This window comes from Nannospalax galili, unplaced genomic scaffold (assembly GCF_000622305.1).
Source record: "Nannospalax galili isolate Female #2095 unplaced genomic scaffold, S.galili_v1.0 scaffold127, whole genome shotgun sequence".
In the NCBI taxonomy this organism is placed as follows: Eukaryota; Metazoa; Chordata; class Mammalia; order Rodentia; family Spalacidae; genus Nannospalax; species Nannospalax galili.
The window spans coordinates 4,780,832-4,807,945 of record NW_008360326.1 but is presented as its reverse complement, the minus strand read 5'-3'; the positions used below and the strand labels follow the sequence as shown (position 1 = coordinate 4,807,945).

The window sequence follows — 27,114 nt, the reverse complement described above, 5'->3', positions numbered from 1 at the left end:
ATGGGATGGTCAAATTCTCTTTTCTGGTAAATCTCAGTCTCCATAAATAGCTGTTCTTCTAAAGTAGCTGGGATTCCACACACATTGACATTGCACTAAATACTAAAACTAGTATCTAACATCCCAAAGCAACCTGATTTACCTCGCTGTTTAGCCCTACTCTTTCCCATATCAGCTCCACTGGCCTTGCTTTGGAAGATGTAAGTAATTCTCTAAACCAGGATCACAGAGCTTCCAGTATTACAGAGAAGCTACCAAAGGGGCTGAGCCTCCGCACCCCTTACTTTGGAAGCTTCAAGTAGGGTAAGGTACATTTTTTAGTTAAATGTTTATAAACAGATTATTTTTTATCTTAAAAAAGATACACTCCTCATCCATGGAAGGAATGTGGGCTAAGGGCTGGGGAACCCCTCAACAGTAGGGGTGATGGCATTTCTCCCCATAGGTTGAAGCTGCGATAGAGACCAGTGTACTCAAGGCAAACATGGCTAAGTGGATACAGAAGATCCAGAAAGGAAGCGGTGTCTCCCTAAGGCCTGGTCCTGGGGCACCTTGTCCTAGGGTTAAAGGCACATTATTGGAGGAAAGGCTCCTAGATGTAGAAAAGGAAGGAATTTACTCTGGCAGCAACAGTGATGAAGTTTACTGGTTGAAATCATCATGAATCTAGGGGAAGGAGGGAGCTTTATGTGAAAATCTTTTTTAGTTTCTTGCTCTCAGGGGAGTTGGCAACTTATTACTCTTTTTCAGTCTCATCAGCTTTCAGCTGAGTTAATGGCTTGTGTAGGACAATAAGGAAGACTTGGCAATAGAAGGGTAACGAAGGCTGGAGGCTGGACCCCAGGAATCTGGGGTCATGTGCTGTGGGTTGGTCTTAGGAGGTGAATGAGTTTCCTGCAATGTCTGGCAGAGGCAGGCCTGGTGCTGTTATTCGGCAGTAACTGATTTCCCAAAGAAAGCAAGGCTAATTTCTCACTGGCACCCAAGGACACCAGCACCTGCAGGGTAAGAAGCAGAACATGATGTGAGGGTAAGAAACAGTGGTGTCCAGGGCACATGCAGAGGACTCTCCTTTAGCCTAGAAAAGGTAAATGGGCTTTGGGGGATTCAGAATAGACTGAATGGAAGATTAGAAATCTTAAGAGCTAGGAATAATCAGGACCAGGGTGTTTATTTCCATTCTCTTTGGGTGCTGGTCATAAAACAAAATCACCAGGGGACCCATTTCCTTGTCCCCTGTAAGGTGTTAAGGAAAGCAGCAGTGACTGACAGTAAAACAAAATGTCTGATTCCCAGCCCAGTGGGTCCCAACCCAATCCCTCATTTCCTACCAATGGTCTCTTTTATTGTTTCCCCACATAAACTGCCAGAAACTCCTATACCATCCCCATCCTTTCATATGTCTATGGTTCTAATGTTACCACACTGACCTAATCTATGTTATCTCAGATGTGTGATTTCCACTGGATTCTTTAGATAGTGAGCATTAAGCAGAAGAGGCCCAATAAAGTGGGGTTTAGTAAGAATAAGTTCTAGACTCAGACTTCTGAATTCAAAAGCCCAGTCCCACCTGGTAGCTTTGCAATTTAAGTTACTAAATTCTTTATGCCTCAGTTTTCTCACCTATAAAATGAGGTAATGATAACTTAAACCTGATAATAAAGGCAAAATGCTTAGCATGGTACTGAAAAAAAAAATCAGAAAACAGTTGGCACCTTTGTGGCCTCAACACTTTCTGGTTTCTCCCGTCTCCCTGTCACCTTATGTCTAGAAGAGATAAGGTATGGTTCTTGAGATTTTACACATGTCTTAGCTCAACAGAGCCTCCTTCCAGATCCCTCTTCTAGGGTGGGAGACAGTAAATAGGAAACATCTCCAACACCCTATCTCTGAGTTTCTTGAGCCCAGAGAGGAACATAGCTTGATTTCTTTCTTTCTTTTTTGGTCTTTTTGAGACAGGGGCTCCCTGTAGCCCCTGGGCACTCGCTATGCAGACCAGGCTGGCCTCAGTCTCACAGAGATCTGCCTGCCTCTGCCCCTTGAGTGCCAGGACTAAAGGCATATGCCACCACACCTGACATAGCTTGATTTCTTGATATCCTCACAGACTATGTCAGCAAAATGTTGTGACCTGTAGGGGCCCTGATCATCATCACTCACAAGTCTCCTGGCTGTACCTGATGGATACAGGGCTCCTGTCGGAGGCTCCGAAGAGCGATGAGGGCGGCCTCCTTCACAGTTGACTGAGGGTCTCCACATGCCATTTCTAGGAGCCGCTGGGGTATTTGACACTGTAAAAGCTCCTTGCCCAATCCTTCAGGTCCAAGATTTCCCAGAGCTAATGCTGCATTGCGTCGGATACCATCCTGAGGATCTCCAAGCAGCTGGGTCATACTGGGCACTGCAGCTGCCAGGGCAGGTCCCAAAGGACCAGCCTGGTAGGCTGCGTTGCCCACAGCAAAGCTGGCACTGCGTCGCACAGCAGGGTCCTTGTCTCCAAGCCCCAGCAACAGAAGGCTAAGCAGTCCAGCCTGACTCTGCAGTGCCCCACGTAGGGCCATGCTGTGTTGGAGTGAGTGTCCCAGGAGCCCATAAGTACGGACTCTCACAGAGTTCTCTGAGTGGCCCAGGAGGCTGCGCAATGGCCGATAGGATTCATCAGGGCCAGCCAGGAGCTCTTGGACAAAGGGCAAGTGGCTAGGGGACAGTACTCGAGCTGTGTGGGCCAGTAAGGACAGAAGATCAGAGATCAGCAGGGGTTGGTCACTCAGGAGGGCAACAGAGAGGAATGAGACCATGGTTCTAGGGGAAGCAGCCACTGTATTCACAAACTGCTTAAGAGAAGTGGGATCCATTAGGGCTAGGCATGCAAGAAGACTGATGGGCAACTCAGTTTGTAACAATGGAAGGTGGTGGCAGCAGACCTGGGACAAATGAGAGTACAGGTTAAAAGGAGTTCAGGAAGAGAGGTAGTGTAGCTAGGTAAGGGGAGAAATGCCCCAGGTAGCAAGAAGCCTTGGCCCATAGCATACCACATGAAATCCACGTGGAGCCCAAGAGTGGGTTCTTTCTGTATTTATACCTGGTCCTGCAAGTGCTCGGAATTATTCCGCCTCCAAAGACCCATAGCATAATACCAAGGATTGCCAGGGAAGTGATTTCTGACCAAGGAGCCAAGCTTATAGTGCCTGGATTACATTGGTATTGCCAACAGAACCAGGTGAGAGATCAGTGGAGAAAAGACACTAGCTCAGCCCTGACTGCCTGTCTCTGGGACTGACTGCTGTCATCACTCCAACTCTTTAGTCAAGCTAGACGCCCCACTCTTCCAGGACCTAAAGGATCCCTGGAATTGTTGGGAAGGGAATTAGAGAACTCAACACTGGTCATCTTCCTCTCCCACCTTTACACATGGGTAGCTTCCCTCAAGTACCTGCAGCAGGTGGGCTGCAACTTCTGAGTCCCCGAGGTCAGCCAAGATACCCACAAGGAGGTCAGCATCCACATCCAGGGCAAAAGGGAAGTAGAGGAGCTGGCACACAGAGAGCACCACAACAGGGAGAAAGTGGGGCCCCTGCGGCCTAGGGGGGAAGAACAGACTTACGCTTTATGATGCTTCCCTCCCTTTCTCAGGTTTTTCCTCCTAGCTCTATTTCCCCAGTCTCAGCAATTCCTTGGGTTTCCAGCCTAATCCTTAGCCCATTTCTTGCCACCCAACTCAAGCTTCCAGCTATTTCTCTCCTGCCCCCCACCCCCCATTGCTGGCTCTGACTCTGAGTCTACTATTCTTCTTCCCCTCATTCAGACTCACGCCTGGCTCAGGTGATGCAAGAAGCTGGGGGAAAGTAGGTGTTTCAAGGTAGACATGAGGATACTTCCAGGCTGGGACAGGTGGCTCAGGCATAATTCAGGTTCCTGGGTGAAGATGACCATGGCCAGGCTCAGCAGGGCTGCCATGCCTAAAACCACAGAGAATAGAGACCTAGTGAAGCAAGCAAGAGGCCCAGATGCCCCTGTTCCCCCAGGGCCATAACCTATCCAGTCCCTTCCCCATCTGTGAGCCAGTTCACTGTAGCCCCTGACATCCTCTCTACAGACAGCAGTAGCAGTATCTCTATAGGTTAACCCAGGTCTAAGCACCTCCTTTTGAAAGGGGTTCTATACATTGGCCTTACAAACAGAGAAAGATACCTTGGGGTGAAATCAGTGTCCAGTCTGGCTCTGGGCTGGGTATACTGGATAGTGACAGCTCTTCTTCCTGTGCAGACACCTCCTCTGGTAGCCTCAGAGCCATGGAAAAGCGGTGCCATAGAATGGTCCACACTTCTGAACTAGCCACATTCCTAATCAGGCTAGGCTTCCCCTGTTGGGAAGACCAAAGTGAAAAAGGATGGAGGGTGTGCAGAAGGCATAGTTGTATACAAATGCCTTTATCATTTCTGTCCCTGACTACAGTGACAGAGAGTCACAGAAGTCATTCCTTCTGTCTCCCACCTAATATTTCTATATTTTTCTTCCTTTTCCCTTTCTCTTTCCCATCTTCCCTCTCTTCCTCCCTATTTTCTTCCTTCATTCCCTTTCTTATTTTTAAAAACAGGGTCTCACAGTGTATCCAGGCTGGCCTCAAACTCATGATCCTCCTATCTCAGCCTCTCAAGTCCTAGGATTATAAGTGTGACCTATCACATCTAGCTAATGTTCCTCTATTGTGGCTATTTAACCCCTGATCTCTCAACCCATGTATGTGCCTGCTGAAAACCAGAGAATTGTCCTGTTGGAGTCAGCTCATGTCAAGACCAAGTTGTGTACAGGAACTATAAAAGAAAAAAAATTTTCTGGTGTTTATTCAGAGTCTTATGACCTTGAACTCCTAATCCTCCTACCTCTATCTCCTGAGTGAAGAAAAATTTTCAGCTAAACAACAATAACAAAAACCAACAAAACAAAAAAATCCCAACTCAACCAAAATCCAAACCCCAGAGAATTTGCTTCAGATCCTCAGTAGGATGCCTATGGCCGCAGTTAAGCAACTTCCTCCTCAGGGTCCTACTGAGGCCAAGTGGGGCAATTCTCAGGTTAGCACAGGCAACAGCAGTTTGAGAAGACAGGCAAGTATAGGTTGCGTCTTCATTTCTACTATCCAGTAACTCCAAAAAAATACCCAATTTCTATCTCGACTCTTTCTTCTCATCTGTCCCGAGACACACCTATACCTGAGTAAGAAGCTGCAGCAGAAAGATCAGGAGGCCATCGTAGAAGCCACAGCTACATGGTGGAGTCAGTCGGACCTGTTGGAGATATCAAGAATAGAGATCTTCAAGAGGGATAAGGTAGCTAGCCACCTAGACCTTGGCTTCCAACTCTTCGTTGGTTAGAAGAATCTCTTCCTTGACCTGCAAAATGGGACACATTCTGGATTTAGGAGTTTTGGTTCTTGCCTATTTTTTAATTTTATTTTATTAGGTAGCCAGCCACCTAGACCTTGGCTTCCAACTCTTGGTTGGTTAGAAGAATCTCTTCCTTGATCTGCAAAATGGGTCACATTCTGGATTTAGGAATTTTGGTTCTTGCCTATTTTTTTATTTTATTATTTTATTTTATTTATTTTATTTTATTTTATTTTAATTTTAATGTGTATGAGTGTGTTGCCTGCATGTATGTGAGTGCACCTGTGTCATGCAATGCTGGGGAAGTCAGAAGAAGGCTTCAGATTCCCCTGGAACTCGAGTTAAGGATGGTTGTTAGCTGCCATGTGGGTGCTGGGAATCAAACCCAGGTCCTCTACAAGCACAGTCAGTGCTCTTAACCGCTGAGCCATCTCTCCAGCCCAGCCCCTTGCCTATTTTTCTAACATTTGTCCTAAAGACACACAGTCTGGTAGGATAAGCTATTTGGCTCAAAAGCAAGTATAGTTTAGAAAGATACTTGCTAAACAAGAAATTGGTATACAGTTGAGTGGGACTGACAGCACCTTATAGAGGCAGGAAACATATATTTACCCCCCCCAATCGAGTGCTGGGATTAAAGGCGTGCACCACCATGCCCTGGACAGGTAATTTTTAACACATTTTTCCAGAAATAACTTGAAGCAGGTTACATAAATACATACACAGTGAAGTTTAAGGGTAGAAAAGTAGAGATAAGAAATCAAAGACCCCAAAGAAAAGTAGCCAGTTTCTTGGCTAAAAGTCAAAATGTCTTGGGCCTCTTAGCAACATACTCTGTTCCAAAGGCCAAAAATGTCAAAAGTATTTTGGAGCTTGTATCTAATCCTTAAAAGATTTTAGGGTGTGGTGGCGCACCCCTTTAATCCCAGCACTTGGGAGGCAGAGGCAGGTGGATCTTTGTGAGTTTGAGGCTAGCCTGGTCTACATAGTGAGTTCCAGGACAGCTGGGGCTACAAGGAGACCCTGTCTCAAAAAAAGACTAACTAAATAAATAAATAATAAATGAAAGAAGAAAAAAAAGGAAAAAAAAAGCAGTGGGGACATATGGGAGGTGTTGGAGGGGAGGGAGTGGGCATGGATTTGATCAAAACACCTTATATGCATGTATGAAATTCTCAATAAAGTTTTTGTAAAAGTTAAAAAAAAACAGAGAAAGAAATCAAAGACCAAAGCTGGGTGTGATGGCACATGTTCTCAATCCCAGCACTTGGGAGGCAGAGCCCGGCAGATCTCTGTGAGTTCGAGGCCAGTCCGTTCCACTCAGTGAATTCGTTAGTTAAATCAATTTAAAAAAATCGTTTCTAAAAAAAAAAAAAAAAAAAAAAAAAAAAAAAAAAAAATCAAAGACCAAAGCATTTGCCAACATGGGGTCAACTTTGGTGGACTAATGAAGGTTTCTATGAGCTCAGTTCTTTTTTTTTTTTTTTAATACTAACTAGTTTATTGGGCCTGCTAACAGAACAGAGGGTGGAGGGGTATTTACAGAAGAGTGGGCACCCCTCATTAATGGCTGTGCACACTCAAATATATATCCTGTGACTTCCCAACAGCTGCACAAAATGGTGAGAGAGGTGCCTCATGGCACTCTCAGCTTACAGATATAGTCAACGCTTTAAAGAGGGTTTGGAGATAGCTCAGTGGGAGAGCATTTGCCAAGTTTGTGTAATGCCCTGGGTTAGATCTTTAGCAATGCAAAGTAAGTAAAGAAAAATTTAAAGACAGACAAGAGAAGGTGACAGTAGAAAGGGGAAGCATTCTAAGACATGCAGAGCACAGCATGCAGAAAAGCAGGTAGGCACTGAAGTTCATGGTAAATTCTGGAATGACAACCCTCTAGGTACACCTGGATTATAGAACCCATAGGCAACAGATGGGCTGTAACAGGCTAAAGAGTCTAGACTGTTTCCTAGAAGCAGTGGGAAGCCAGCAAAGATTTACACAGAATGAATTATGCTCCACATTAGCAACTTTTCTTTGTCTCTTATTCACTGCCTTATTCTCAGAATCTGGAATAGTGCAAAGCACTCAACACAAAGTTTTGTGCTCAATAAACATTGCTTGAGCGGATGGCTGTATTTTTTCTTTAAAAAGCCTACTCTGATGGCAGTAAAGAGACTAGACTACAGAGGGGAAATCCTCCGAGGCAAGTACCAAAGGCTAGAGAGAGAACATACACAAATAAACCAAGGCAGGTCGGTGATGGTGCCACAGAAGGAAAACACAGAGACAGTTCTTAAGGTGGCATAGGTGGGACCTGGGAGAACCATGTGGATGGGGATAATGGGGAAGAGGAGCTTCTGAGTGAATATTAGTGCTTTAGCTGGTGACAAGATCCCTCTGCAGGTCAACATCAAGGACAAGCAGGTGCTGGCTACTGCATTTGCCATGTCTATCTTACAAGTGTGTTGTGGGAAATATGATGTGTACATTATAAAGTATGATGAATTCTGTATATATAAGGATAATGATTATATGACTATGAAGTCTATCCTTTTTATAAAATGAGGGAAACAAGAGTTCCAAAGGGTCTGAAAAGGAACGGGAGAAAGCAGACAAGGAGGCCATAATGGCCGGGGTTCCTGAATAATGTACAGGGTGCCAGCCCCTTCTCTATGTCAGTTAAGGAGAAACAGAAAAAGTAGGGTGGACTCTGCAGTAGGAAGGGAAGAGGCAAAGCAGCAGGAAGGACTGCAGCCACAGGAGCATGAGCGCCTGCAGGGGAACCTCACGCCTCAGATAACTGGCTCAGATAACCTGTTGGCCCCCTTTCTTCCTCCTTCCTGTCCCTGCCTCCATCTTTAGAAGTCCAGTATATAATAAATCTGAGGCCCTAGCCAGGTGTGGTGGTGTACGCCTTTAATCCCAGCACTTAGGAGGTAGAGATAGGGGGATCTTGCTGAGTTCAAGGCCAGCCTGGTCTACATTGTAAGTTCCAGATCAGCTGGGGCTACAGGGAGAACCTGTCTCAAAAAGACCAAAAACAATCTGAGCCCCTAATCAGTCCTGGCTCAGAGCAGCCCACTATCTGGGGGCAAAGGAGAGGAAGGGAAGGGTTCCTGCACTCCATTTGGCCTTTCCTTAAGAGGGCTGTCCTGGTGTTTGATGCACAGGACACATGCCGGGGCCTTCCTTGGTATGCCTTACCTCTGCAGGGCCAGACAGGGCATGCGCAGCTGCAGCAATCCAGTCCTGGGGCTGGAGGTCAAAGGTCACCCCTTGATGACCAAGCTGTCCTAAGAGACAAGCTGCTGCATTCTGTGAGAAAGGGAGAGGAAGAGAAGGACCATCTGAACCTGAATGATGCTCCTGCCATGTCCAGAATGCCGGCAGGAACAGCTGCCTGTTCCCAAGAGGGACTGATGAAGGAAAAAAGGGAGAAGGCTAGAAACTCACCACAAGAGAGACGACGTGTGAGTGGGTAAAAAGAGTAGCAACCTCACTGCCTAGCTTCTCCATTCTGCAATAGGGAGATACAACAGAGGGTCAAAAACAGGCCGGTAAGGGTATTTTCCCCTCCCCTGGACTGTGCTCTTCACCTACATTTCATGTCTACCTCCAAGGCCCAAAGATGGTAGGAATCCAGGTCTGTGCTTTGTGGAGAAACTTCACTCTCTCTGTCTCAGTCCCTTCTAAGCACAAGCTAAAAGGTACCACTCCCCATATATCAGGGTTAGCTTTGTGGGAAGACCTTGGTGGAGAGACCTGACTTATGACTCACCCAGAAGGCAGATCTTGGAGCCGAAAGATAAGCAGGGACAGGAGGTAGAGTGCCACTTCAGTGGACTCTTCCCAATCTGCTACTTTCACCTACAAAGGAAACCTGAGCTATCAGAACAAACTATGGGTGAGATAGGGGCCACCATAAGATGTCAGAGCATGTTGGTGTCAGCAGCCTACCTTGCCCTGAACCAAAATCAACAGGGACTCCAAAGCCAGGGGCTCTTGCACCAGAATACGGCACAGGTGTTCACTGATATAACAGCAGGAGTAGAGAACCTAGAGAAGTAGGAAGGAGTCTGTCAGTAGACAGAGCAGCCCCTACAAAGGAAGGCTCAGCTGAACTGCAGGCAAGCCCCTTGATAGAGCCGGTGTCCACACTTGGGGGTTGTGATAATTATTTTGACTACAATACATATGATTGGAGTAAGAAGAGCCTAAGTAGCCAAGGATGGTGGCTCACACCTTCAATCCCAGCACCCCGGAGGCAGAGCCAGATGGATTTGTGAGTTCAAGGCCAGCCTGGTCTACATAGCCAGTTCCAGCCTAGCTGGGACTATGGAGAGACATTGTCTCAGAAAAAAAACAAAAAGAGCCTAAGTAAAGCACACCTCTGAGTATTTCTGTGAGAGCCTTTTCAAAGAGATTGCTTAAGCAGGGAAAGCCCATCCTGGTTGTACATGGCACCAGCCTACAGGCTGGGGACCTGCATGGATTAAATAGGAAAAAGAAGAAAACCTGATACCACAGGCAGACATTCTTTCTCTCTGTTTTCTGGATGCTATGGTGTGAGCTTCTTTGTTCTGCCATGCTCTCCCTGTGAAAACTTCCTCCCTTAAGTTGTTTCTGTCAGATACTTTGTCACAGTAATATAAAGTCTAACACAAAGGTGGAAGAGAATGACCTTCTATGAGCTGTAAGATGGGGGGACACTTGTCAGTTAAACAGATTTATAGGCAGAAAGGAGGCCTTTCCTCCCTTCCTCCCTCCCTCCCTCCAACCTCCCTCCTTCCCTCTCTCTCTCCCTGTCTTCTCCTTCCTTCGCTTCTTCCTTCCCTCTCCTCCCTCCCTCAGTTGAAACACCTATGAGGTGTTTGGTGCTGAGGGAAAGAAGTACCTTGAGAAGGTGGAGGCACAGGACATAATGCCGCAGGCCAGAGATGAGGGATGGTCTCAGCTGGTTGTTGTCTTCAGTCAGCTGATTTGCCAAATGCCAAGATATCTAGGGAGACATACTAGAAGATTCCATCCTATTTCCCTTACTCCACTTCCACTGCTTACTTATCTCCAATTGACCAGGACTCTCTGTCTCTTGCTAGGCCCTCTTCTCAGATTCACTAGGAACCTTAGATCCCCTTCTATTCCCAGTGACGGTGGCTGGTAGAGAACTGAGTCTTGCCTTAGTTTGGTCTCAATGTAGATAGGTACAGAGGAAAGCGTTAGCAACACAGAGCAGGGAAATTTAATCCTGAGCCCCTGGGCAAACATGATGGCTTTCAATTGGTTGCACCATCACCTGGGAAGTTATGGCTGTGCCTTCATCCTCACCAGGTAGCCAGCACCCTGAAATTCTGGCTACACTGTGCTTAACAAGTAGCCTAGACCAGGGTGGGATTATCTGTTTTGGGAATCTGAGCAAGGAGAATCTCAAAAGCTTATTTTTCTATCTCTAAGAAACTGGCAGCCTTTCCAACTCCTGGAACAAGAGGAGGAGGAACTTGTAGCTCAGACCTGCTCCTTGGCGTCCCAACAGCTAGGTAGTCCCACTGGAGCAGTGCACATGGCTGCCAGGGCAGAAGAAACAGCCCCAGGTAGATCCTCACATTGTTCCGGAAGTGGCTGGCTCACCTGAGGGGCTCCTGTGGAGAAGGGAAAAGAATACTGGTGAGATCTAGTTGTTTCTCACAGATTACCCATTATCTTTCAGTTTAGTTTTTTTTTAATTTTTGGCTTTTTGAGACAGTTTGTGTGCAGGCAGGCCTCAAACTTGCTATATAGCTGAGAATGACCTTGAACTTTTAAAAACAATTAATTAATTTTTTTATTTTAATTTTTGACCTTGAACTTTTGATCCTCTTGCCTCTGCCTCCAGAGTACTGGGATTACAGGCATGTGCCATCATACCCAGTTCTGTGTGGTGTTAGGAATTAAATGCCGGGATTTGTGCATGCTAGGCAAACACTCTAACAACTGAGCTATATCCCCATTCCCCAGTTTACATTTTTCTAACATCCACCAAGAACAAGGCACCATTCTAGATGATGGAAGTAGGAAGGGTCAAGCCAGACCTATAAAACAAAGAAGTCTGATTACCTGGAGGTGTGTGGAGAGGAAGTTGTAGAACTGTTAAGCCATGAAGGAGCCCGTCAAGCACGGCATGCTGTGTGGTCAACAGGCTGGAGTAAAAGGCTTTGGAGATGGTCTGGCTGTTCCCATCCACAGCTTCACATAGGACAGCAAAACACTAAAGAAAACAAAGGTGGAGGCAGCATCAGGCCAAGAACCCAAGAAAGGGGATAATACCCCAGGAGACAGCTGTCTAATTCTAAGCATAACTTGCACAGAAAAATGCATCAACTGCCTCCTTGTCTGAAGGACAAGAATTTTGGTGTCATTCCTTCTCTTTTCATTTTCTTCTTTTCCCTCCCCACTCCACTCTCTCTGTGCTGGGACTGAACCCATTGCTTTACCACTAAGATACATCTGCCCAGTCAGTCTTTCTATTTCTGGCCAGCATCTCCCTGACAGTGTTTCCAAAAGTATGATCCATGGACCATGAATATAAACATTCAGAATTTCGGGAGGAGGGGCAATTGTTCCAAATTCCCCATGGTACTCAGTGCTCAAAGATATGGCAAATGCTGGCCAATCACAAGAGCAACTGACTACCGGTCAAAATTCAGGCTAGACATTCAAAGCTTCCTAAATTGAAAGATGAGGAACACAAAACCAGGATCTCGGACTACAAGTCCAGCACACTGCTAGCTGGAGGCAGGAATTCAGCACACATCTGTGCTCCCAATTACTACTTTGAACAATTGCCAAGTAATGCTTTACATCCTTGCATGTAAGTTTCTGTGTTCTCTCAGAGCAGTGACAATTTAGTTGTCTTCTCATTCAATCCTGAATTCTCCTGTCCTTACCTCAGGGTCTGAGGCAAAGAACCTATGTCATTTACTAGTCTTTAGCACAAGTAAGGTTGGGAAATACTAGAAATGCAAGTCACTTCTATTTATGGTCCCCTGATAAATGCCAAACCACTTAATGCCTCCAGGCCTGAGATATGATGTTCTTTCTATTTGGAATGACCTCTCTCCTTTCCTGCCTCATCTACCTGGCAAACTGCTGTATGTTCTTCCAGTCTTAATCTTCAGATCTTACCACAGATGACTTCTTCAAGATATTTTGAGGACTCTCTATATAGCATCCATGGTTTCTTCTTTAGAGATGTTTTGCAATATACAAACAGTTCAAACAAACTTTTCATTTTCTCTGCTTGACTATCTTTAGTCTCTTCAAGATGGAGACTTCATCTTACTCATATGGCACATAGTGAGAATTCGACAAATGCTTGTTGTATTAACTTGATCTGACCCTTTATAGTCATATGAAAGGGGAAACAGAGAGAGAGAGAGAGAGAGAGAGAGAGAGAGAGAGAGAGAGAGAGAGAGAGAGAGGAATAGATTACCATAAGGCTATCCCTCCGAAATGCTTGCTCTGAGTCATCTGATTGGGCCAACAGCTTCCCCAGCAGGTCCAGAAATAGGTTGGCAGCCTCCTGAAATACCTGCAGGCTGGGAAAAGAAATAAGTCCATGAATCTTCTCTTCCACTAAAGCCTAGATATGGTGAATGGGTCCGTTCTGAAAGGTAGGAGAATCTTTGCCAAGGAACATATCAGAATGTTCCCTTCTTTCTCTGCCACTAAAACACACACACACACACACATACACACATGCAGAGAGAGAGAGAGAGAGAGAGAGAGAGAGATAGCATCCAAGTCCTTCTTAGTCATTTCTACACCTGATCCTTCCATTAAGACCCATCTGTGCTGAAGAACTGCTACCTCTTATAATGTAAATGTCTCAGGACTCAAGCCAATCCCTAACCTTGTCACACATCACCACTTCTCAATTGGCCTCTTCTAATGAGAGGAAGAAATGGAGCAGAAACTGAAGGCAAACAGACAAAAACTGAAGGCAAACTGAACAAAAGTTTCTCTTTTCCCACCTGTCACCTGTCTGGCTCCTCTCCAGATTGAAGGTACAGGAAAAGTAGGCCTGAACCACAGCCACCAGGTCCCGTAAGAAAGCCCCATACCAAGGTTGCTGCCAAGGAAGGAAAGAGAAAAAGGGCAACATGAGAGATGGACACCAAGAGGAGAAAAAGCAGCATCAAAGGTATGCAGCTCTGCCAGTCAACCTGGCCAAGATACCCAAATGGAAAGGGACAGGGAAAAACAAAGGTCAACAGTGTTCCAATAGAGTGTCAGCCAATGGGCCATAAACCACCAGGAAATGTGTCTTGTTTGGCCTGAACAGCATTTTGGAGAGGAGGGAGTACTATTTTTCTTAACACTATCTTTTTCAGTTGCTTATAGTTGCCTGATTCAATACTTATCATCAGAGTACAGCATCCCAGCTACCTTAGCCTAGCCCCCATCAACCCTTACTCCCTGTTCTCTGAGCCCAGCTATGGGAGGCCCCAGTGTGGGGAAGTAAAGGTTTGGCACCAAACACATACAATTTTAATCCTAGTTCTTCTACCTGTTATGTGGTCGCTTACAGGCTGGTGACTGTAGGAGTTAATCTCTGAACTTCAGTATCCTGCTCTATAAACTCAGGCAATAAAGTCTAGGCTCCAACATTCCAAAGCAAACACTTCTAAATGTTGGCAAATTATCCATTGAATAAACATGAATTTTAATCTTGTCTTAGGAAACTAGATCTGGTACACTGGCTCAAATTTCCACATGGCAACCATGGGCCAGAACTGAGAAAATGTCCCATTTAGACTGGGCATACAATGTCTATCATGTTCTCTTCTACTTAGACAGCTGTATACCTAGCCTGCATCATTGACTGATACTTGTTTAGCCCCAGAAGGCATCAGAATTTTCAACTGATGGTCCAGTAATTAGAAATGGGAGACTAGAAAACAAAAGGCAATCCAGCAAATAGAGATGGTAGTTCGAAGGACAGAAGCCCAAGGAAAAAGACCACCTGTTTGCTCTTCAAAGGCCGCTAGCCTGGTGCTTACCTGCTGGATACTGTTGCTCTCCTGGCTGTGCCTGAGTAGGCTGAGAGGCAGGCCAGGCAGCCCTGCCTCCTGGCAGAAGGAATATAAGAGCACAGAGTCATGGCAGCTGGATAGGAGACTGCTCAGGACCCGGAGTACAGGAAGGAGGTGGGAAGCACCCTCTAGGACACCTTTCAGGATCTGGGGAACATGAGGGAAATTGGTATAATCATAGGTCTACAAAGAAAATCCACAAATACCAAGTGTCTCCAAGGAGGTGGCAAAGCAGACCAAATGTCTGTATTCCTTTTTAAATTTTTAAAAATTTATTTTTATGTGTATGAATGTTTTGCCTGCATGTATTTAAGTACACCCATGTTGTGCAATGCCCACAGAGAACTGGAGTTACAATCCTGGTTAGCTGCCATGTAGGTGCTGGAAACCAAATCCGAGTCCTCTGGAAGAGCAGCCAGTGCTCTGAATCACTAAGCCATCTCTCCAGTACCTGCATTCCTTTTGGGAGGAGTCTAAAATCCAGGAAGAAGACCACAGAAACAGGGAAACTATACTAGAGAAGATGAATACAGAAGGTTACCTGACAGAACATCAGTAACCAAGGGGCAGGGGACCTCAAGATCTCTCCATCAAGCCTAGTGCCATTACTGTCTGTTCCCTCCTTTCTCCAGCTCTCCAATTAAAAAAAAACACACATGAGGTTGGAGAGTTGGCTCATCGGTTAAGAGCGCTGACTGCTCTTGCAGAGGACCCAGATTTGATTCCCAGCAGCCATATGCAGCTAACAACTGTTCTAACACCAGTTCCAGGGAATCTGACGCCTTCTTCTGACCTCTGTGGGCATTGCACAACCAGGTGCACTTACACATATGCAGGCAATACACTCATACAAATAAAATAAAAATAAATAAAATACTTTAAAAGATTTATGGGCCAGGCGTGGTGGTGCACGCCTTTAATCCCAGCACTTGGGAGGCAGAGGCAGGCGGATCTCTGTGAGTTCAAGGCCAGCCTGGTCTACATAGTGAGTTCCAGGACAGCTGGGGCTACAGGGAGACCCTGTCTCAAAAAGACCAAAAAAATAAAAAAAAAAGATTTATAAACACACACACACACACACACACACACACACACACCTCTTCTGAAAAATAAAAACAATGGATACAAAACAATGTTATATAACTCCAGAGAAACAAAAACTCATTCAACTCTAGAGCAAAGGCTGATAATGTATATTCCATGTGTCAAATTTAGCCTAAGACTTATCCATATACAGCCTGTGCTTTAAGAACAGTATTATATATACTTTAAAAAAATATTTTTGGGCTGGAGAGATGGCTCAATGGTTAAGAACACTGGTTGCTCTTGCAGAAGACCTGGGTTTGAATCCCAGCACCCACATGGCAGCTAACAACTGTCCTTAACTCCAGTTCCAGGAGATCCGACTGCTTCTTCTGACCTCCGAGGGCATTGCACAACATGGGTGCACTTACATGCAGGCAATACACACATACACATTTAAAAAAAAAAAAGAATCTTAAAAACAAATTTTTAAAAAATTTTATTATTTTTATTTCATGTGTATGACCATGTTGCCTGCATGTATGTGAGTGCACCCATGTCATGCAATGCCGCGGAGGTCAGAAGAGGGCTTCGGATTCTCCTGGAACTGGAGTTAAGGACAGTTTATAGCTGCCATGTGGGTGCTGGAATCGAACCTGGGTCCTCTGTAAGAGCAGTCAGTGCTCTTAACTGCTGAGCCATCTCTCCAGCCCCAAGAACAGTATTATATATACTTTTTGAGACAGGGTTTCCCTGTAGTTTCACCTGGCCTGGAACACCCTATATAGACCAGGCTGGACTTGAACTCACAGAGATCTGCCTGTCTCTGCCTCCTGAGGGCTAGGATTAAATGTATGTGTCACCATGTCTGGCTCAGTATTATACTTTAAATGGCTATTCTTCAAAAGAATAACATTTACATTGAATGTCTTAAATTATGCTGTTCACAGTTCTAAATTTTGGCATTTATTTTCTCAACAATAACCATGTAAAGAAAAGAGGACTATTCATTTTGTAGATGAGCAAACTGATGCATCTACATAGGGTAAGTACCCAGTCAAAGATCATATAGCTAGGTTTTCTGGAATTCCAACTTAGGAAGTTCCAAAAGCCAGAGACCTTTTTGTTTTCTAAGAGACAGAGTCTGGGCTGGTGAGACAGCTCAGGGGGCAAAGTGTCTGCTGCACAGTCATGATGATCTGAGTTGGACCCCCAGAACCCACATAAAGGTGGAAGGAGAGAACCAACTCCATAAAGTTATCCTCTGACTTCTGCATATTCACCATGGCATGTGTGGCCCCCTCCATAAAAAAGGACAGAGGTCCTATTATGTTTCCCAAGGTAGCATCAAACTCCTGGACTCAAGGAATCACCCTGGGGGCTGGAGAAATGGCACAGTGTTTAAGACACTTGGGCTCTTGCAGAGGACCCAGGTTTGGTTCCCAGCACCCACAGCAGCAGCTCACAACTATCTGTAACCCCAGTTCCAAGGTAACCCATATCCTCTTTTGGCCCCTGCAGGCATGGCACACACATGGTGCACTTACATAAATGCAGGCAAAACACTCATACACATAAAATGAAAATAGGTCTTTATAAAAGAAAAAGAAACCATCCTGCCTTAGACTCCCAAGTTGTTGGAACCACAAGTGCTCACCACTCATGCCTAGCTCTGAAGAGAGACTGCTTCCTCACAGTAGAAACACCAGCACTAGAAGGACAATGTGTTAGAGCCAGAAGACAAAGACAAGGAACCAATATCATCACTGTGGAAAGAACAGGCTTTTCAAAAATATGCAAAAAGATAAACTTACATCAGTACCTCATGTTCTACACAAAAATTAACTCAAAATGGGTCATAGACCTTAATGTAAAAGCTGAAACTAAGAAACTTTTAGGAAAAAAAAAGAGAAAATCTTTAAGATCTTAGGTTTGGAGAATATTTCTTTATATAATGCCAATAGGGTAATTACAAAAGGAAAAAACCTAACAACTTAATATCATCAAAATTCAAAATCTTGTCAGACATGGTTCCTGGAGTTCAGCACTTGGGAGGCAGAAGTAGGAGGATCCTGAGGCCAGCATGGGCTGCACAGGGAGTTTCTCAGCTACATAGCAATAAGAAAATAAATAAATATTTAAAACCACTGTGCTTCAAAAGATATTCTTATGAGAATAAAAAGACAAATTACAGATTGGGATTTGCAAACCACTTATCTAATAAAAGTCTTGTACCCAGGATAGAAAAAGAACTCTTACAACTCAATAAGAAGACAAAAAGAAATCAATTTAAAAAAATAATCAAGGGGGCTGAAGAGTTGGATCGGTGGTTAAGAGTACATATTGCTCTTGCAGAGTACCTGAGTTCAGTTCCCAACACCTATACTGGGTGGCACTCAACCACCTGTAACCACAACCCCAGGGGCTCTGACTCCCTTTTCTGGCCTCCATGGGTAACTGCATTCATGTGCGCATACCCACCAAGACACATACATATGTGCATAATTTAAAATAAAGTAGGTGCTGGAGAGATAGCTCAGCAGATAAGAGCACTTAATGCTCCTGCAGACAACCTGGGTACAGTTCCCAACACATACATGGTAGCTGAGAACCTTCTGTAACTCCAGTTCTAGGGGATCTGACGCCTTCTTCTGGCCCTCACAGACAATTCACACATGTGCACTTACATACATGTAGGCAAAACACTCATACACATAAAATAAAAGTAAAATACTAAAAAATAATCAATGTGGGGCTGGAGTGATGGCTCAGTAGTTAGAAGCACAGGCTGTCCTTGCAGAGGACCCAGGTTCAATTCCCAGCACTTATATGGCAGCTAACAACTGTCTGTAACTGCAATTCCAGGCGGAATCTGATGCCTCATCTGACCTCCACAGGCATTGCATGACACAGGTGCACTTACATATATGCAGGCAATACATATACATATAAAATAAAAATAAAATAAATTTTTAAAGATTTGAAGATATACAAATGCTCAATAAAGCACATGAAATGTTCAACATTGGTTATAGTAAGGATGCAAATTAAAATGACAATGAGCTATAATTTCCACATTTACTGGAAGACTAGTAATCAGAAAATAATAATCAGAAAATCAGGCAATCATAAATGTTGCTGGTAGGAATATAACATGGCACAGCACTTTGGTCAATATCTCAGCAGTTACTTCATATATTACATATAAGTTTACCCTATAACTCAACAATTCTACTGCTCAGTACCAGATCAAGAGAAATGAAGGCACATCTATACATAGACCTGCTTGTGAATGCAGCATTATTATTCATAAAAATCAAATAAAAAACTGGAAACAACCAAATGTCCATCAGCTGGTAAATGCATATATAAAATATTTTTCCATATAATGGAATATCATTCTGCAATAAAAAGAAATGAAAGAGTTGGAACCAGGAAGATAGCTCAGTAAAGAATGCTTACTGCCAAGTCTAGTGACCTGAGTTCCATCCCAAGAACCCACATGGTGGAAAGAGAGAACTCACTCCCACAAGTTGTCCTCTGACCTCTACAACTCTGTTATGGCATACCCATCCCCCAACCTCCCTCCACTTACAAATTAATAAATGTAATAAACATTTTTTTTTGTCTTTTTGAGACAGGGTCTCCCTGTATCCCCAGCTGTCCTAGAGCTCACTATGTAGACAAGGCTGGCCTTGAACTCAGAGATCCACCTGTCTCTGCCTCCAGAGTTCTGGGATTAAAGGCATGTGCCACCACGCCCAGCTCTTAATAAACATTTTTTTAAAAAAAAAGAAATTAAAGGGACTTGGGGTAAAGCTCTGAGGCAGAATGCTTGCCTAACATGTAAGACCCTAGGTTCATTCCAGGATCTCTGCAAATACTGCACACACACACACACACACACACACACACACACACACACACATATACACACACAATTTAAAATTTTAAAAGAATGAAATACTGGTATGCACTTTATCATGGACCTCAAAAGTATCAAAAGATACCAGTCACAGTGACCATGTTATATGCTTCCAAAATATGAAATGTTCAGAAAAAGTAAATTGATGAGACAGAATATAAACCAGTAGCTGCCTAGGGACTGACTGGTAACAGGTATGAAGAGTGATGAAATGTCCTAAAGTCAGACTGTGGCCATAGTTTCACAAGTTGGCACATTTATTAAAATTTTCTGATTGTATATTTCAAATCAGTAAATTTTATGGAACATATATTGTATCTTTTTTTTTTTTTTTGAGACAGGGTCTCCCTGTAACCCTAGCTGTCCTGGAACTCACTATGTAGACCAGGCTGGCCTTGAACTCACAGAGATCCACCTGCCTCTGCCTCCCAAGTGCTGGGACTACAGGTGTGCGCCACCACGCCCGGCATAGATTGTTTTAAAAAAAACTTTAAAGGAAGAGAAGAGACTAGAGAAATGGCTCAGTTGGCAAAGTGTTTGCCACACAAACATGAAGATCCATGTTCAGCTCTCTAGCACCCATGTAAAAAGCTGGGTGTGGCAGTGTACCAGTAATCTCAGTCCTGGGGAGGTATAGACAGGAGGATCCCTGGGGTTTGCTGGCCAGCCAGTTCAGCCAAATCAGTGAGTTCCAGGTTCAGTGAGAGACTGTCTCAAAAAAATAAGATGGAAGGTGATAGAGGAAGATACGAGACTTCAACCTCTGGCCTTCAAACGTAATGCACAAGTACATTTGTATGCATACACATGAACATATACGTACACATATACAACCATAATACTACATACAAGCATAAAAAGAGAGTGTAAGTATAAGCAACACATTTTGGTAAGTTCCTAGGAAGGAAAAGCACTGTTTCAGAGAAGCAAAGAATGGCTTTGAAAGAACTCGAACTTTTTTTTTTTTTTTTTTTTTTGGTCTTTTTGAGACAGGGTCTCCCTGTAGCCCCAGCTGTCCTGGATTTACTATGAAGACCAGGCTGGCCTCGAACTCACAGAGATCTGCCTACCTCTGCCTCCCAAGTGCTGGGATTAAAGGCGTGCACCACCACGCCCAGCAAGAACTCAAACTTTTAATGCTGAGTAAAATGTTGCCCCTGCAAAACAAATCTCATTCTTCCCATCAGATGCCTTCAGTATAAAATATTTTATATTGTTACAATTATATTTTTAATTATATTAGCCAACATGCAGAGAATAAGAGGCTGTAGAGCACTTATCCCTGAATAGTACACCTATGTCAAACTTCTGCTCCCAAGGCTTAGGGATCATTGCAGGAGAAGAGGCAGAAAGACTGTAAGAGCCAGAAGTGGTGGATGAAGACAAGGAAACAGAGTTTTCCAGACAGCTGGTCGTTTACTCACATGAACTCAGAGCAATGGTGACAGCACGCACAAGTCCCATGTAAGTTCAAACCAGAAAATATCCCAGCACAGACATGAGGAAGTAAGAAGCTCCAACCCCTCTAGGGAAATTATGGCAACAGATGGCTGCTGGGAGGGGCAGAGACAGCCTCTTTCAAGGATGGGACTCTTGGTAGGTTAACCAGGCTACAGAGGATGGGCCCACACTGAAGGACATTTGGGGACATGAACAAGATTATATAGGCTTTATTATATATATATATATACACACACACACATTAAATTGGGTAGGGGACAATAATAAAAGGTGGGAATAGGGAAGGGGATCTAAATATCAAATTATAATATGAAAATCACAAAAATTCAATAAAAATATTTTAAAAACTTGTGTAAACAGTTTTCTTCATTGTATATGTACTTACATCAGAATCTCCATTTTTGCTTCTTGACCTATAACGCCTCAAATATTTACCATGATGGAACTGAAAAAATGACTCAGTGGTTAAGAGCACTGGCTGCTCTTGGAGAGAGCCCAGGTTTAGTTCCCAGCACCCACATGGTAGTTAACATCCATCTATAATTACAGTTCCAGTGGATCTGACATCCTCTTCTGACCTCCGTGGGCACTGCATGACATGGGTACATTCATACACATAAAATAAAAAATAAAAATAGGGGCTGGAGAGATGGCTTAGCAGTTAAGAGCATTGACTGCTCTTGCAGAGGACCCAGGTTCAATTCCCAGCACCCACATGGTGACTACAAACTGTCCTTAACTCCAGTTCCAGGGGAATCCAAAGCCCTCTTCTGACCTCCATGGCATTACACGACACAGATGCACTCACATACATGCAGGCAATACACTCATACACATAAGATAAAAATAATAAATTAAGTATTTAAAATATTAAGAGGTTGTTAGCCATCATTTGGGTGCTGGGAACCAAACCCAGGTCCACTGTAACAGCAGCCAGTGCTCTCAACTGCTGAGCCATCTCTCCAGTCCCGAATAATATATACATAACACACACACACACACACATATATTTTGGGTTTTTTGAAGCAGGGTCTCCCTGTGGCCCCCAGCTGTCCTGGAACTCATTATGTAGACCAAGGTGGCCTTGAACTCACAGAGATCTGCCTGCCTCTGCCTCCCAGGTGCTGTGATCAAAGGCTAGCGCCGGCATGGCCAGCTTAGTGAATGGTTTTTAATGCTTCATCTCTGAAAACAGTCAGACTTTCTTCCACAGTACCTTCTGCCTGTTACCTGCTCTCCAGTCCCATGCAGCAGACTCTGGATGTGCTGGCAGAAGTCAGGATTACACAGCAAGGTGAGAGGGGCCTTTAGCTTCATGGGCCCAGGCTCAGCGGTCTCTAGCAAGCGTTGCCACTCATCATCACTGTCTGGCTCCTGGGCATTTGGAGTGAAAGAGGTCAAGAGGAGGATATAAGTGCCAGGGTCACAGATTTCAACTTCAGATTAGATACTTAGTTAAGGAGTAAATGCAAGCAGCTAGCGGCTCCTTCAGCATAGATGTATATCTTCAGGCCCCAGTCAAAAAAGACATAGTGAACAATATGCAAGGGTCTTAAAAAGTCCCTTGGAGAACACTGGTATGTGTGCATAAAGAGATACAACAAAGATGTCCACTGCAGCATGGCTAATAAGGACAAAACATGGAAATATCATAAAGTCAGTAAGTAAGGGAATAACAAACCATGGTCTATCCCTACTAGGAAACACTGGGAGGTATTTAAAAAGATTGTGGTACCAAGGATGTATCCTTTATATAGTATTTCTCCTAAAGTACATAGCTAAATATAATCACAGGGAAGGCCCACCCAGCATTGAGAAAGATGAGGCAGGAAGACTGTGAGTTCAAGGCCATCCTGGGTTACACAGTGAAAAAGTGTTTCAAAACATAACCAGGAAGAGTTTGCAGGAGTGAGACATTCACTCTCTTTTGATCTTCTGCAACATGAGGATGTAGCACTGCTCCCCTGAAAGGAGCCAAGGGATCATCTTAGAAGCATAGAGTCTGAGCACTAACTGTCGGCTTGTTCATCTCAGCCTTCATAGCCTCACAACTTTAAAAAATAAATATCTATTCATTACAAATTACACAAGGCTCTGGCACTCTGTTTTGGTAGCACAAAATGGGACCAAGCCAAGGGTATAAAGGAATTCTATGTATTCTCAAAATTACTCTTTTTTTGGAAGACAGGGTCTCCCTGTAGCCCCAGTTGGAACTCACTATGTAGAACAGGCTGGCCTCAATCTCACAGAGCTCTGCCTGCCTAAAATAGATCATCTACTAAAAGAGGCACAAGGTAAGGCAACGTGTACAGGATAAACTCAATAATGTAAATAAAATAAACACTTTCTCTGGGTACATATACATACATATAAAAGTACAAAAGGTTTGGAAGGATATCAACAGTAATGGTAGCTTTGGAACTGAGGATGATGAAATCAAACTAATCAAAGTAGATTCAAACCAAGTCCCCCCAGATCAAAAGAGAAATATTCTGGGAAAAGAAGTAAGATGTAAAATCTAACTGCTGAGAAAAAGCTGACCTTTTCATGCTCTGTGCACAAGCTGAAAATCACCTGAAACTTCCCCCTCCCACTGCTGCCGGCCCCCTCCCACTGCTGCCGGTTTTGGTTTGTGGTTTTTGCCTTTAAAAGAAGCCTGTAAGCTGAGCTCTGGGCTGCTGCTCTCTCTCCGAGTGAGGCAGAAGCCCGTCTGCGCAAATGATTAAATCCTCTTGCATGTTGCATCTCCTGGTCTTGGGACTGAGTCATTGGGGTGCGACCTTCCGTGGACGTTGGGTACCCGAGACCGGGGGCCCAACAAGGAAAGGCTCAAGAGAGAGCCTCAATGTTTTTTCGTTTTTTCATTTTGGTCTTTTTGAGACAGGGTCTACCTGTAGCCCCAGCTGGATCTCTGTAGAACTCACAGAGATCTGCCTGCCTCTGCCTCCCAAGTGCTGGGACTAAAGGCATGCACCACCATACCTTGCTGCCAATATTTTTTCATTATAGACAAGGTCTTGCTATGTTGCCCAGGCTGGTTTCAAATTCCTGAACTCAAGTAATTTTCCTCCCTTACCTCACAAGTAACTGGAACTATAGGCATGTGCCAACACCTAATCCAGAACCTTCATTTTCACGTGTGCATTCTACTTTTGAGAATTTTTTTTTTTTGGTCTTTTTGAGACAGGGTCTCCCTGTAGCCCCAGCTGTCCTGGAACTCACTATGTAGACCAGGCTGGCCTTGAACTCACAGAGATCCACCTGCCTCTGCCTCCCAAGTGCTGGGATTAAAGGCGTGCACCACCACGCCCAGCATTTTTGAGAATACTATGTTCAGACATTATGTAATTAAAATCTATAAAATGATAATAAACTCATTTTTAATACAAAGAGAGCTTATATTGAAAGCTCCAACTGTTCTAGAAAAGCATTCATCTAGACCCACTATCCTACCTCATTTTCTAGGTCTACTGCATCAATGCTCTTCTGGACAATCACCTCTGGCCTCAGCTCTGGGAATGCTTGTTCACAATCCAGGGTGACGTGGTTTTCTCTGCCAAAGAAAGTAGGGGAATAAGATGAGTTCTAGATCTGTGAGGTTTAGGGTTCATTACTTAGTATCTTCCTGTAGACTCAGGAAAGAGGAAATTTTCTTTTGGGGTTATGGGCTATATAGGGTATGTTGGCCTCCACACACAAATGCTTGACTTCCCTCCCAGTTCGATTATATTCTCAAGTAGTTTTCATCTATGAATTTCAACTCAAATAATCTTCTCTTTGTGATAGAATTTCAAAGAATAACTAAGACATGAAGACAAAGTTCTCAAGTTTCCTTATGAATCAAGAAAGTATCCATAATTAGAACCCAAGAACCCAGGTCTCAGACTCCTACAGCTCTGTCTATATTTAGGCACTGGTTCATGGCAGAGACTATTTAATATTTGCTTTGGCTGTAGCCAGACATCTTCAAGATAACTTCCTTCCACCACAAACCCTTCTCACCGAGGTGCAGGGGGAGCTTCTCCAGTCCCCCACTCTTCCCAGTTGTTTTTCACTTCTGAGGCCACGATACCAGACAAGAGGCTGGATTCCTGAGGAGGAGCCTTTAGTTCAGGCAAAGGAGCTGCACCAAGAAACACCTTACTGGTCCTATTCTCTTGCTCCAGGGAAGGTACTGCATTCTGGTCTTTCTATGAGAGGTGGGTAGGAGACAATAGATCAGAACTATCTGGACAGTATGGAACCTATTCATGTTCTTTCTTCAATTCTCTAGAAAGTCACCTCCTTCTCCAATTCCCCATCACTACTGTGAATATGTTCCCTATTTTCCTTTGGTCCCCACACCTTCTGCTTGGCCTCTTCAGCCATGCATTTACAGGCCTGGTACAGGATGCGAGACTGATTGCCCTTGGGGGCCAGCCGATGGGCCTGTTCATCCTTTAGGACCTGAAGTTCTGGGGGCAGGCGACTAGTGAATGGAGTGCCCAAATCTGAGCCTGCTGGTTCCATTATTACTGCAGAGAGGAAAGAAATGATTATTTTAGGGTTAGTGCCACCATGTCCACTTGGCCAGCGACAACTTCAGTGTCTCCAGACCCCTATGGAAAAAGGTCATTTTGACAAAGTAACAAAAAGCAGGAGTGGCAAAAGCTAGGCCAAGGGCTAGAAGGAAGTCCAAGATGGGAGAGTTAAGAAAGCACATGAAATCCAGATAATGAGGGAGGGAAGAAGATGGGAGAAAATCCTAGCAAGTGCCAGAGCCCCAGGAACCCCGATAACTCACTGGTGACACGACCAGCAATAAAGGGGTGATGTAAGAGGTCTGGCCAGGACAGACGCTGCCGAGGGTCCTTGGTGAGCAGCCCCTGTAGAAAGTTCTGTGGAGAAAAATAAAACTTTATCAGTCCTTCCTGCCCTTCCATCCAGGCTTTCCCTAACTTTTCAGCTGCACTGGCAAGCCGAGACTATTGCATATGTTCTTACAGCAGCTTGATCGCACGCACCCTCAGGGACTCTTTCCTTAGAACTGCAGGCAGACTACTGCCTCATTACCTAGCCATGATTCCTGTTTGTGGACACTCCATAACCCCAGAAGTAAGAACTTTGTGGAGCAGAGAACAAAATCTGGAAGACGGGTTTCACCTTCATAGTCATCTTCAGAAAGCAAACTTTCAAAGGACTTCACTTTGCCTTTTATCATGGGTTGTTTGTGGGTGGGCAGGAACAGATGCATCTATGGCTAAACACACTAGCACACACAAATTATGGTTCAAAGATATATCTGGGAACACCCCAAAATAGCAATCTTTCAATGAATGATTAAGATGGTAAAAGGGTAGGGAGACGCTCTTAAAAGGGCACATCTGTTAGGAGAATTCTCAAGAAAATCCTCAATTAGACCTGGAACAAGAACAGAAAATTCTAGTAGATTATGTGCACTGTTCTAAATCATGGTGATCTGTATAATTATAGCTCTTGCTGACAATTCCTGCAAATCTGCCTAAGGAAGAATGAATAGTTTTTAGCTAGACTTCCCCCATTTAAGACTTACTTATTTAAATTCTTTCTGAAAATTATTTGAGCTCCCCTAACTATACAAGTTAGGGGAAAACTTGTCCCCTTTCATCTTAGATAAGCCAAAGGAAACTTGCAATGAAATTTTACTCTGGGAGATTATTCTTGAATTCTACTGAGAGCCCACAAACATGCCCTAGGTAAGAAATAAAATGAGTACAAATTTCTCTTTTCTCCCCTACCAGCCTTCAGGGCCTTAGCTACAATGAGTAGGTACCACTTCTGTCACCTGTCCCTAATCAGCAACCATTCTGACATCTGGACACTGCCTTTCATTAGAGATCATGGATCAGAGGTGTATTAGTCAGGGTTCTCCAAAGAAACAGAACCAGTAGAATGAATATGTATAGAGATTTATCAGCTTAGCTCACAGGATAGAGTCCGAGTAGTCCAACAATGGCTGCACCACACTGGAGAAGCTGAGAATCTGTAGTCACTAAGTCCACAAGGCTGGATGTCTGAAGGTCTGACAAATTCCAAAAGATCAGCTAGTCTTCAGTCTACAGCAGCAAGATGAACTCACCAGCGAGAGAGAAGTCAAGCAGCAAGAAGCCTGGCATTCTCCTCTGCCTTGGCCTTCTATACTGACTGCCATCAGAAGGTAACACCCACATCTAGGGTGTGTCTTCCAGCTTCAGATGATCCAATCAAGAAGATCTCTTTCATTTCAGTTAAT

At 44.2% G+C, this 27,114-nt stretch overlaps 1 protein-coding gene across 6 annotated transcripts in view; it reads right to left on the bottom strand.

Annotated features, from left to right (window-relative positions):
* Nucleotides 1-628: 628 nt before the first annotated feature.
* Nucleotides 629-27,114, bottom strand: part of Stk36 (serine/threonine kinase 36) — a 39,997-nt gene continuing 13,511 nt past the window's right edge. For 3 of the 6 annotated variants that reach the window (XM_017796296.2, XM_029560021.1, XM_029560022.1), the window contains 21 exons: nucleotides 25,648-25,741; nucleotides 25,146-25,378; nucleotides 24,867-25,054; nucleotides 24,318-24,417; nucleotides 22,095-22,238; nucleotides 14,423-14,602; nucleotides 13,394-13,491; nucleotides 12,853-12,958; nucleotides 11,478-11,628; nucleotides 10,896-11,023; nucleotides 10,282-10,386; nucleotides 9,345-9,443; nucleotides 9,166-9,254; nucleotides 8,841-8,904; nucleotides 8,592-8,702; nucleotides 5,214-5,288; nucleotides 4,192-4,363; nucleotides 3,812-3,959; nucleotides 3,434-3,581; nucleotides 2,178-2,924; nucleotides 629-998 (listed from right to left, as the gene is read on the bottom strand). In XM_017796296.2, coding sequence (XP_017651785.1) covers nucleotides 855-998; nucleotides 2,178-2,924; nucleotides 3,434-3,581; nucleotides 3,812-3,959; nucleotides 4,192-4,363; nucleotides 5,214-5,288; nucleotides 8,592-8,702; nucleotides 8,841-8,904; nucleotides 9,166-9,254; nucleotides 9,345-9,443; nucleotides 10,282-10,386; nucleotides 10,896-11,023; nucleotides 11,478-11,628; nucleotides 12,853-12,958; nucleotides 13,394-13,491; nucleotides 14,423-14,602; nucleotides 22,095-22,238; nucleotides 24,318-24,417; nucleotides 24,867-25,054; nucleotides 25,146-25,378; nucleotides 25,648-25,741 — 3,324 coding nt within the window. In that variant the 3' untranslated portion in view covers nucleotides 629-854. Of the gene's footprint in view, nucleotides 999-2,177; nucleotides 2,925-3,433; nucleotides 3,582-3,811; nucleotides 3,960-4,191; nucleotides 4,364-5,213; nucleotides 5,289-8,591; nucleotides 8,703-8,840; nucleotides 8,905-9,165; nucleotides 9,255-9,344; nucleotides 9,444-10,281; nucleotides 10,387-10,895; nucleotides 11,024-11,477; nucleotides 11,629-12,852; nucleotides 12,959-13,393; nucleotides 13,492-14,422; nucleotides 14,603-22,094; nucleotides 22,239-24,317; nucleotides 24,418-24,866; nucleotides 25,055-25,145; nucleotides 25,379-25,647; nucleotides 25,742-25,916; nucleotides 26,821-27,114 lie in introns of those variants that run through there. The other 3 variants (XM_029560023.1, XM_029560020.1, XM_008825730.3) reach the window with 3 other exon arrangements.